This window comes from Pristiophorus japonicus, chromosome 7 (genome assembly GCF_044704955.1).
Source record: "Pristiophorus japonicus isolate sPriJap1 chromosome 7, sPriJap1.hap1, whole genome shotgun sequence".
Lineage (NCBI taxonomy): Eukaryota > Metazoa > Chordata > Chondrichthyes > Pristiophoridae > Pristiophorus > Pristiophorus japonicus.
This window is the reverse complement of record NC_091983.1, coordinates 41,637,633-41,649,743: the sequence shown is the minus strand read 5'-3', so window position 1 is coordinate 41,649,743 and position 12,111 is coordinate 41,637,633. Positions and strand designations below refer to the sequence as shown.

General features: G+C 46.8%; 1 protein-coding gene across 1 annotated transcript in view; it reads left to right on the top strand.

Annotated features, from left to right (window-relative positions):
- dlgap2a (discs, large (Drosophila) homolog-associated protein 2a) overlaps positions 1–12,111 on the top strand; it is a 205,584-nt gene that overhangs the window by 76,814 nt on the left and 116,659 nt on the right. Inside the window, 1 exon segment of the mRNA XM_070884350.1 lies at positions 3,397–3,628. Coding sequence (XP_070740451.1) covers positions 3,397–3,628 — 232 coding nt within the window.

Sequence of the window (12,111 nt, the reverse complement as noted above, 5' to 3'; positions counted from 1 at the left end):
AAGCCAGAGGACTGGGAGAAATTTAGAATACAGCAGAGGAGGACAAAGGGATTAATTAAGAGGGGGAAAATAGAATACGAGAGGAAGCTTGCCGGAAACATAAAAAAAGACTGCAAAAGCTTCCATAGATATGTGAAGAGAAAAAGATTAGTGAAGACAAACGTAGGTCCCTTGCAGTCGGATTCAGGTGAATTTATAATGGGGAACAAAGAAATGGCAGACCAATTGAACAAGTACTTTGGTTCTGTTTTCACAAAGGAAGACACAAATAACCTTTCGGATGTACTAGGGGTCCGAAGGTCTAGTGAGAAGGAGGAACTGAAGGATATCCTTATTATGTGGGAAATTGTGTTAGGGACATTGACGGGAATGAATGCCGATAAATCCCCAGGGCCTGATAGTCTACATCCCAGAGTACTCAAGGATGTGGCCCTAGAAATAGTGGATGCATTGGTGATCATTTTCCAACAGTCTATCGACTCTGGATCAGTTCCTATGAATTGGAGGGTTGCTAATGTAACACCACTTTTTAAAAAAGGAGGGAGAGAGAAAACGGGTAATTATAGACCAGTTAGCCTGACATCAGTACTGGGAAAAACGTTGGAATCAATCATTAAGGATGAAATAGCAGCACATTTGGAAAGCAGTGATAGGATTGGTCCAAGTCAGCATGGATTTATGAAAGGGAAATCATACTTGACAAATCTTCTGGAATTTTTTTGAGGATGTAACTAGTTGAGTGGACAGGGGAGAACCAGTGGATGTGGTGTATTTGGACTTTCAAAAGGCTTTTGACAAGGTCCCACACAAGAGATTGGTGTGCAAAATCAAAGCACATGGTATTGGGGGTAATGTACTGACGTGGATAGAGAACTGGTTGGCAGACAGGAAGCAGAGAGTCGGGATTAATGGGTACTTTTCAGAATGGCAGGCAGTGACTAGTGGAGTGCCGCAGGGCTCGGTGCTGGGACCCCAGCTCTTTACAATATATATTAATGATTTGGATGATGGAATTGAGTGTAATATCTCCAAGTGCGACCGCTTAAGGTGCATGGTGGGCAAATCAGTGGTGGGAGCAGAATGCTGTCATCCTGAGGAAGGACAGCACCTTCCATTTCCTCGTAACCAATGACACTCAGACAGGGCTGGGCCTCAGCATCCGGAGTCCGATGTGTGACCACAACTTCCCCATTGGATAGTGGGGAACATAGAGAGGACCAGTCAGCGACCGCTGACATCACCAAGCTGCAGTGTAGCTTGTGCCTGCGATGTGATCACTGCTGTAACCTCACCATGACATACGCCACACACTCTGGAACGTCACTGTTTTGAGGATGTAACTAGTAGAGTGGACAAGGGAGAACCAGTGGATGTGGTGTATTTGGACTTTCAAAAGGCTTTTGACAAGGTTCCACACAATAGATTGGTGTGCAAAATCAAAGCATATGGCATTGGGGGTAATGTACTGACGTGCATAGAGAACTGGTTGGCAGACAGGAAGCAGAGATTCCTTTTCAGAATGGCAGGCAGTGACTAGTGGAGTGCCGTTGGGACCCCAGCTCTTTACAATATACATCAATGATTTGGATGAAGGAATTGAGTGTAATATCTCCAAATTTGCAGATGACACTAAACTGGGTGGCAGTGTGAGCTGTGAAGGGGATGCTAGGAGGCTGCAGGGTGACTTGGATAGATTAGGAGGTTAGGTGAGTGGCCAAATGAATGGCAGATGCAGTATAATGTGGATAATTGTGAGGTTATCCACTTTGGAGGCAAAAACGCGAAGACAGAATATTATCTGAATGGCGGCAGGTTAGGAAAAGGGGAGGTGCAACAAGACCTGGGTGTCATGGTTCATCAGTCATTGAAAGTTGGCATACAGGTACAGCAGGCGGTGAAGAAGGCAAATGGTATGTTAGCCTTCATAGCTAGGGGATTTGAGTATAGGAGCAGGGAGGTCTTACTGCAGTTGTACAGGGCCTTGGTGAGGCCTCACCTGGAATATTGTGTTCAGTTTTGTTCTCCTAATCTGAGGAAGGATATTTTTGCTATTGAGGGAGTGTAGCGAAGGTTCACCAGACTGATTCCCGGGATGGCAGGACTGACATGTGAGGAGAGACTGGATCAACTGGGCCTTTATGCATTGGAGCTTAGAAGGATGAGAGGGGATCTCATAGAAACATATAAGATTCTGACGGGACGGGACGGGTAGAATTTTCCCGATGTTGGGGAAGTCCAAAACCAGGGGACACAGTCTCAGGATAAGGGGTAGGCCATTTAGGACTGAGATGAGGAGAAACTTCTTCACTCAGAGAGTTGGTGACCTGTGGAATTCCCTGCCGCAGAGAGTTGTTGATGCCAGCTCATTGGATGTATTCAAGAGGGAGTTAGATATGGCCCTTACGGTAAGGGGATCAAGGGGTATGGAGAGAAAGCAGGATAGGGGTACTGAGGGAATGATCAGCCATGATCTTACTGAATGGTGGTGCAGGCTCGAAGGGCCAAATGGTCTACTCCTGCACCTATTTTCTATGTTGCTATATTTCTCTGTCACTACTGGAGGCCATCTGCCTCCGTGACTGAGCAAGGATGGCCTCACTGGAGTCCTCAGATGCATGGACAATCTGTGAGGCGGCCTCCGCAAAACTCACAACAAGTTTGTCGATGCTCTGGGGGATCCTACCCAATGCACCCATGAGCTCATGGTGCATTTCCATGTTCTCCCTGGACATTGCCACCAAGTCTAGGTCAACGTCTGCCTGATCTTGAGCAGGACTACTGTGTCGACTCACCCTCTAGGTAACTGGCCTCCGAGCTTCCCCTCCCACTCGGCGTTGCTGTCGGCCACTGGGGCCAGGAGCCTCAGCGTCCTCAAACCCCGGAAAATCGCCTTCGTCCCCAGATGTTGTGTTGTCAGACGGTGCAACTGTTGGGCTGTGAGGTTCAAGCAACACACGCTCATCCCCTCCCTCATCGCCTCCTCCATGGCCAGATGTAGACAGCTCATGGGAAGGCTGGTGCGCTTGTGACTGGTCATCTGTAAGCAGAAAACAACAGATATGTGGTTAGTCGCAGGGGAGGGGGCAGGGTGATAGCAGGAAGGTGGCATTGGACATGTATATGTAAAGGGGCTAGGCAACTTCATATTGAAGTCAGACTGAGATTTAAGATGAGGTCAAAAAGGGGCAGGTTCTGTCCCAAATTCCAATATTACACTCCAAAAACACCCAGGAAAATCCATTTAAAATATTGAGTGGCAGCATGACGTTCATTGATCCAAGGCACTTATTGAACTCTGGCAATACTAGTTCTAATTTTCTATATTTGCAAAGCAAGAAAAAAAAGAAAAAGCGTTAAATTGACAGCTTCTATTTCATTATTGATTTTGTTTTTCAGGTGAGTGAAGCAGAGGTCAATGGACAGTTTGAGTCAGTTTGCGAGTCTGTTTTCGGAGAAATTGAATCACAAGCAGTGGATGCCTTGGATCTTCCTGGCTGCTTCCGCACACGAAGTCACAGTTATCTGCGTGCCATTCAAGCTGGCTACTCACAGGATGACGACTGTATCCCTTCAATGTCATCTGCGATTATGGCCTCCTCCATCAGATCCACGACAGGTGACTGCGCTGGTCTTTCACTTTCTTTGCCCCTGATTTCTTCCTCTTGTTTTAGAGAAGGTCTGTTAACGTCCATTGGCAAAGCCACAAACTCGGCTAAGATCCAGATATGCCAGATCCCGGCCTTAAGGCAGAATTGTATGTATGGCCTTCTGGGAGCAGAGCCTCTGCCTGCCCCTGTAAGGCCATTGACGTAAGGGGACAAGGAACCCCTAGATCAGCGGCTTGCGAGCCCCAACTCTCAGTTGGATCTCAACGATTGGCAGTGGTATACCTGGTCTGAGCAGATGGACCTTGCCCAAAACTGATGGAGCTGGGTCTTACCAGCTGGGTCAGGATGTCCTCCCCCCTGCCTTAAAGTTGGGGAGAAGCAAATGTTTTGTAAAAAAAAATTATAGCAGCTCCCTTTGTAAGCAGATTAAGGAAGCAGAAAAGTTATGAGGGAGAAATTCCCCGAGATCCAATTGGGGGCAGTTACCAACTCAGGACATGACTTCCTGCGCCCGGCGTGAAAGTCCCACCTCGGCCGCGAAATTGCGGTTACTGCCCCTCAGAGGAAGTGGAGCGCAATCTCGCGCACTCTACTTCCTGTTGGGGTGGGTCCCGGGATGCGATCGGCAGCGTCGATGCAGTTCAACGCCCCGCCCCTTCGCTTAAAGGGGAGGGCCTCTGCGGACTCTGCACGGCCTCTGATGGCCTCCACTAAGCCACAGGGCAGCATGGTGCCGAGGCTACAGCCCAGCACCCAAAACAGAGTGCCGGGCTGCACGCTAGCGGCCCGGATCACGCAAGGGCTGAAGAAGTCGGGCCGAGCGGTGAGTTGGCACAACCGGCAAGATGGCGGCACGGCACGCTCGCGACCTCCCCTTTTAACTTCCGCCTCACGAGCGGATGTCGGCTGGTTCAAGACCCAGCAGACTGGCGCTAACACTGCTCGTGACAGCCGTGGAGTGGAATGGAGTCGCCGCGCATGGCAATAATGTCATCGCTGGTTGCGTGGCAGCCTGGGGGGCTACCGGCAGTGCCTCCTCTATCTCCCGTAGCAGTGCCTCCTCTATCTCCCATAGCAGTGCCTCCTCTATCTCCCGTAGCAGTGCCTCCTCTATCTCCCGTAGCAGTGCCTCCTCTATCTCCCGTAGCAGTGCCTCCTCTATCTCCCGTAGCAGTGCCTCCTCTATCTCCCGTGCAATTGTGCAGGAGCTGGTACCAGACTATTCGTAACTTCGGTGTCCTATCAGCCGCATGCTGAGTTTTTTACCCTTTATTCTCCCTATAACGAAGAATGCCTAGTTCCATGTCCGTAATCATCCACTTCTGCCCCTACCTCAGCCCATCTGCTGCTGAAACCTTCATTTGTGATCAGTCTTGATGATTCTAATGCTCTCCAGGCCAGCCTCCCATTCTCTTCAGCATAAACGTCAGCTCATCAAAAGCTTTGCAGCCCATATCCTCTCCTACACCAGTTCTTGCTCACCAATGCCTCATAGTTAAGATTTGCATCCACATATTTAAATTGTTTTATAGCCTCAGCTCCCCCTATCTCTGTAACCTCCCCACACACTTTCCATTCCTCTGACTCTGGCCTCTAGTGCGCTATCCCTCCCTTTGCTCCACCATTGCCAGCTGTGCCTTCAACCACCAAGGCCCCTCGCTCTGGAATTCCCTGCCTAAGCCCTTCCACTTCTCCACCTTGCTCGCCCCACTTAAGACCCTCCTTAAAACCACCCTAGACCAAAATTTGGGTTGCCCGTTCTAATATCTCCTTCTTTGGCTCAGCATCCTGTTTATTAATTACACTCTATGAAGTGCGTTGAAATGTTTTTCAACTTTAAGGATGCTATATTAATGCAAGTTATTGTTGTCGAAGCTCAGTACCTGTAATTACAGGACATTTATATCTACCCAGTGATGCTGCTGGACAGCATAATGCTTGGAGCTCTGCATATTAAACCATTCTTTGTCCCATGGGAGAAGCCTACAGACATATAAAGCACTTTCAACATAATAGATACATCCAGCAGGTAAATAGTCTCATACCATTGCCTTTGAAATGACCTATGGCTTGCCAGAGTGCAATGTGTATTCTCTACAGCCTGCAGAAGCAGCTAACAGTAACTCAATGTAAAGTGATAGTCCGACTTGTGTACCAAGATAATTAAATGTATGATCATTTTTAGTAGTTAGAATTAAGACTGAAAGTCCTTGTTCATCATGTGGTAATAAAGTGTGATTAATTAGTTCAAATGATCTCATATGTGGCAAATGCAAAGTTCAAGCAACTTACACAATTAATCTTCCTCGCTGTCTTGTCATTTTGCTTGTTGAAACCTATCCTGACGTACTAATAATGCACAAGCAAAAAATTGCAGATGCTGGAAATGTGAAATAAAAAACAGAAAATGCTGGATATACTCAGGAGGTCAAGCAACATATTTTTCTTCATTCCTCGGATGTGGGCATCGGTGGCAAGGCTAGCATTTATTGCCCATCCCTAATTGCCCTTGAGAAAGTGGTGGTGAGCCGTCTTCTTGAACCGTTGCAGTCCGTGTGGTGAAGGTACTCCCACAGTGCTGTTAGGGAGGGTGTTCCAGGATTTTGACCTAGCGACGAATAAGAAACAGCAATATATTTCCAAGTCAGAATGATATGTGACTTGGAGGGGAACTTTGAAGTGATGGTGTTCCCATGCACCTGCTCTCCTTGTACTTCTAGGTAGTAGAGGTCGTGGGTTTGGAAGGTGCTGCCGAAGAAGCCTTGGCGAGTTGCTGCAGTGCATCTTGTAGATGGTATTCACTGCAGCAATGGTGCGCCGGTGGTGGAGAGAGTGAATGTTTAAGGTGGTGGATGGGGTACCACTCAAACAGGCTATTATATCCTGGATGATGTTGAACTTCTTGAGTGTTGTTGGAGTTGCACTCATCCAGGCAAGTGGAAAGTATTCCATCGCATTCTTGACTTGTTCCTTGTAGAGGGTGGAAAGTCTTTGGGGAGTCAGGAAGTGAGACACTCGCTACAGAATACCCAGCCTCTGACCTGCTCTTGTGGCCACAGTATTTATGTGGCCTGTCCAGCTAAGTTTCTGGTCAATGGTGACCCCCCAGGATGTTGATGGTGGGGGATTCGGCGATGATAATCCCATTGAATATCAATGGGAGGTGGCTAGGCTCTCTCTTGTTGGAGATGGTCATTGCATGATACTTGTGTGGCGTGACTGTTATTTGCCACTTATAAGCCCAAGCTGAATGTTGCCCAGGGCTTCCTGCATACAGGCATGGACTGCTTCATTATCTGAGGAGTTGTGAATGGCTCTGAACACTGGGAAATCATCAGCGAAAATCCCCATTTCTGACCGTATGATGGAGGGAAGGTCATTGGTGACGCAGCTGAAGATGGTTCGGCCTCGGACACTGCCTTGAGGAACTCCTGCAGCAATGTCAAGGAGCTAAGATGATTGGCCTCCAACAACCACAACCATCTTCCTTTTATGCTAGGTATGACTCCAACCAGTGGGGTGTTTTCCCCCTGATTCCCATTGTCTTCAATTTTACTAGGGCTCCTTTGTGCCACACTCGGTCAAATGCTGCCTTGACGTCAAGGGCAGTCACTCTCACGTGACCTCTGGAATTCAGTTCTTTTGTCCATGTTTGGACCAAGTTTGTAATAAGATCTGGAGCCAAGTGGTCTGGGTGGAACCCAAACTGAGCTTTGGTGACCAGGTTATTGGTGAGTAAGTGGCACTTGATAGCACTGTCGTTGACACCTCCATCTCTTTACTGATGATTGAGAGTAGACTGAAGGGGTGGTAATTGGTCGGATTGGACTTGTCCTGTTTTTTGAGGACAAGACATATCTGGGCAATTTCCCACTTTGTCGGTGTTGTAGCTGTACTGGAACAGCTTGTCAAGAGGTGCGGCTAATTCTGGAGCACAAGTCTTCAGCACTACAGCTGGGATGTTGTCGGGTCCCATAGCCTTTGCTGTATCCAGTGCGCTCAGCTGTTTTTGACTATAATTTGGAGTGTACCAAATTTCTGAAGACTGACTTCTGTGATGGTGAGAACCTCAGCAGGAGGCCAAGATGGATCATTCCCTCGGCACTTCTGGCTGAAGATGGTTGCAAATGCTTCAGCCTTGTATTTTGCACTTACATGCTGGGCTCCGCCATCATTGAGGACGGGATGTTCATGTATCCTCCTCCTCCCATGAGTTGTTTAATTTTCCACAACCAGTCATGACTGGATGTGGCTGGACTGCAGAGCTTTGATCTGATCTGTTGATTGTGGGATTGTTTATCTCTGCTGTTTCCATTGTTTAGCATGCGTTGTAGTTTCACCCGGTTGGCACCTCATTTAAGATAGGCCTGGTACTTTTCCTGGTATGCTCTTCTAAACTCCTTATTGAACCAGGGTTGGTCCCCTGGCTTGATGGTAATGATAGTATGAGGGATATGCCGGGCCATGAGATTACAGATTGTGATAGTATACAATTCTGCTGTTGCTGATGGCCCACAGCACTAGAATTTATACCACCACAATCTCTAACTTCATTACCCAGCATATTCCTCAATCTACCATTACTTTCTGTGGAGAGAACATAAGAACATAAAAAATAGGAGCAGGTGTAGGCCATTTGGCACCTCGAGCCTGTTCCGCCATTCAATAAGATCATGGCTGATCTGATCTTGGTCTCAATTCCACTTCCCTTCCTGCTCCCCATAACTCTTGACTCCCTTGTCATTCAAAAATCTGTTTATCTCCACTTTCAATATATTCAATGACTTGGCCTCCACAGCTCTCTGGGTTAGAGAATTCCAAAGATTCATGATCCTCTGAGAGAAGAAATGTCTCCTCATTTGTATGTTAAAACCCTTATTCTGAAACTATGCCTCCTAGTTCTAGATTCCCCCATGAGGGGAAATATCCTCTCTGCATCTACCCTTTCAAACCCACTCAGAATCTTGTATGTTTCAATAAGATCACCTCTCATCCTTCTAAACTCCAAGGAGCATAATAGGCCCAACCTGCTCAACATTTCTTAATAAGATGACCCCTTCATCTCAGAAATCAACCTCATGAACCTTATGTGAACTGCCTCCAATGCAAGTATATCCCATGCTGTTAAGCGAAGCAAAAGAGGAAATAGCCGGGGGCCTGACCATCATTTTCCAGTCCTCTCTCGCTTCAGGTCTGGTGGCGAGGGACTGGAGGACAGCTAATGTGGTACCTTTGTTTAAAAATGGAGAAAGGGATAGACCGAATAATTACAAGCCAGTCAGCCTAACTTCAGTGGTGGGAAACTTATTGAAAATAATTCTGAGGGACAGGATAAATCTTCATTTAGAAAGACACGGATTAATCAAGGACAGTCAGCACAGATTTGTTAAGGGAAGGTCGTGTCTAACAAACTTGATTGAATTTTTTGAGCAGGTAACAAAGAGGGTAGACGAGGGTAGTGCGTTTGATGTAGTGTATATGGATTTTAGCAAGGCTTTTGATAAGGTTCCACATGACAGACTGATCATGAAAGTAAAAGCCCATGGAATCCAGGGCAAAGTGGCAAATTGGATCCAAAATTGGCTCAGAGGCAGGAAGCAGAAGGTAATGGTTGATAAGTGTTTTTGTGACTGGAAGGCTGTTTCCAGTGGGGTTCCGCAGGGCTCAGTACTAGGCCCCTTGCTATTTGTGGTGTACATCAAAGATCTAGACTTCAATATAGAAGGCATGATTAAGAAGTTTGCAGATGATACTAAAATCGTGGTTGATAATGAAGAAGAAAGCTGTAGACTGCAGGAAGGGATCAATAAACTGGTCAGGTGGGCAGAACAGTGGCAAATGGAATTCAATTCGGTGAAGTGTGAGGTAATGCATTTGGGGTGGGCTAACAAGAAAAAGGAATCCACATTAAATGGTACGACACTAAGAAGTGTAGAGGAACAAAGGGACCTTGGAGTGCAAAGTACAGATCCCTGAAGGTTGCAGGCCAAGTAGATAAGGTGGTTAAGAAGGCATACAGAATGCTTGCCTTTATTAGCCGAGGCATAGAAAACAGGAGCAGGAGGGTTATGCTTGAACTGCATAAAACACTAGTTAGGTCACAGCTAGAGTACTGTGTGCAATTCTGGTCACCACATTACAGGAAAGATGTGATTGCACTAGAGAGGTTACAGTGGAGATTTACGAGGATGTTGCCGGGATTAGAAAATCTTCGTTATGAGGAAAGATTGGACAGTCTGGGTTTGGTTTCCTTGGAAAAGAGGAGGCTGAGGGGAGACCATAATTGAGATTATAAAATTATGAGGGGCCTAGATGAAGTGGATAGGAAGGACGTGATTCCCTTCGCAGATGGGGCAAAAACCAGGGGGCATAGATTTAAAGTAATTGGTAGAAGGTTTAGAGAGAACTTGAGGGGAAATTTCTTCACCCAGAGGGTTGTGGGGGTCTGGAATTCACTGCCTAAACGGGTGATAGAGGCAGAAACCCTCACCACATTTTAAAAGCATTTGGATGTACACTTGAAGTGCCATAACCTACAGGGCTACGGACCAAGAGCTGGAAAGTGGGATTAGGCTGGAAAGCCCTTTGTTGGCCAGCACGGACATGATGGGCTGAAATGGCCTTCTTCCGTGCTGTAACTTTCTATGATTTTATGCTATCCCTCCTTAAATAAGATGCCCAAAACTGTATGCAGTACTCGAGGTGTGGTCTCACTAACGTCCTGTACAGTAATAAAAGGACTTCCCTACTTTTATACTCCATCCCCTTTGCAATAAAAGCCAGCATTCCATTTGCCTTCCTGATTACTTGCTGTACCTGCTTACTAACATTTCGTGCTCCATGTACAAGGACCCCCAGGTCCCTCTGTACCTCAGCATTTTGTAATCTCTCCCCATTTAAATAATAATTTGCTTTTTTATTTTTCCTACCGAAGTGGGATAATCTCACATTTTCCCACATTACACCCCATCTGACAAATGTATGCCCACTCACTTAACCTATCTATATACCTTTGCAGATTCTTTGTGTCCTCTTTCTTCACAACTTGCTTTCCCACCATTCTTTGTATCATCAGCAAATTTGGCTACAGTACACTCACTCTCTTCATCCAAGTCATTAATATAGATTGTAAATAGTTGAGGCCCCAGCACTGATTCCTGTGGCACCCCACTAGATACAGTTTGCCAACCTGAAAATGACCCATTTATCTCAACACACTGTTCTCTGCTAGTTAGCCAATCCTCCATCCATGCTAATATATTATCCCCAACCCCATGAGCTCTCATCTTGTCCAGTAATTTTTTATGTGACATCTTATTGGAATCGAAATACACCACATCCACTGGTTCCCCCTTTATCCAACCTGCTTGTTACATCCTCAAAGAACACCAGCAAATTTGTCAAACATGTTTTCCCTTTCGTAAAACCATGCTGACTCTGCTTGACTGTATTATGATTTTCTAAATATCCTGCCAATACATCCTTAATAATGGACTCCAGCATTTTCCCAATGACAGATGTTAGGCTATCATTTTCTGCTTTCCGTCTCCCTCCTTTCTTAAATAAGGAGAGAGTTAATGAGCTGGATTTTAATGTGCAGGAGTGCCTGTGACAGGATCCCACTCTTGAGATGCACTCCTCCAACCTCTCTGCAATCATGGACAGTGTGGTTAGAACGCCTGTCAGTACATCACTCAATCTCTGCTGCTCAATAAATATCCTCTTCATTGACGCCCCACAAGATACACCATTTGCATCCAGCTGGGCAGAGTTCGGAGGCCTGTGCTCTCCGACGTGGGCTCTCCGCTGCTGTCCCTGTCTCTACCATCTGCTCTTGCTCACTTGTGAAGTGTGAGTCACCAGGTGAAAACCTAACTATCTGTCTTACTGCTCCCACCAAATTGCGAGTATCTGAGCTGGTTTACGGTCTGCATAGGTCCTGTGATGGTGCACCCTCAGAGGGATTGAGTTCCCTCTGCGACCTTGACCAGCTCCTGCTGGACACGTGAGGGCCCTGTGGGAGATCAAAGACATGAATGAGTACAGTCAAGGTAAGAATGTTTGAAGTTATCATTGTGAACATGCTCACTGTTGACATCAAGTCAGCATGACTGAGTGTTGTATGCCATGTGATTGTCTAATGTTGTATTCTGTCACCAGGTAGCTGTGACGTCCCCGTCTCCTCATCTCCGATGGCTAGGCCTGCTGAGGTTCCAAGGACCTCCAGCGCCACCTCCTCTGCAGCTGTTAGTTGCGAGATGGCTGGAGGGCCACCTCTGGTCCTCTTCCGCTCTCTGCTGTTCTGTGCTCGCTTCTCCTGCAAGGAGGGAAAGACGAGACCTATGAGCTAGAGTAATGGCATGTTTTCACCCAATAGATGGAGAGCATTAGTTGAGGATGACTATGAGGGAGAGGCATGACATTGCATTAGGATGAGGGTGAGTGTCAGTGGTGGATGGAGAGATGGGGATGTGAGGAAGTGATGTGAAGGATGGATGCACCT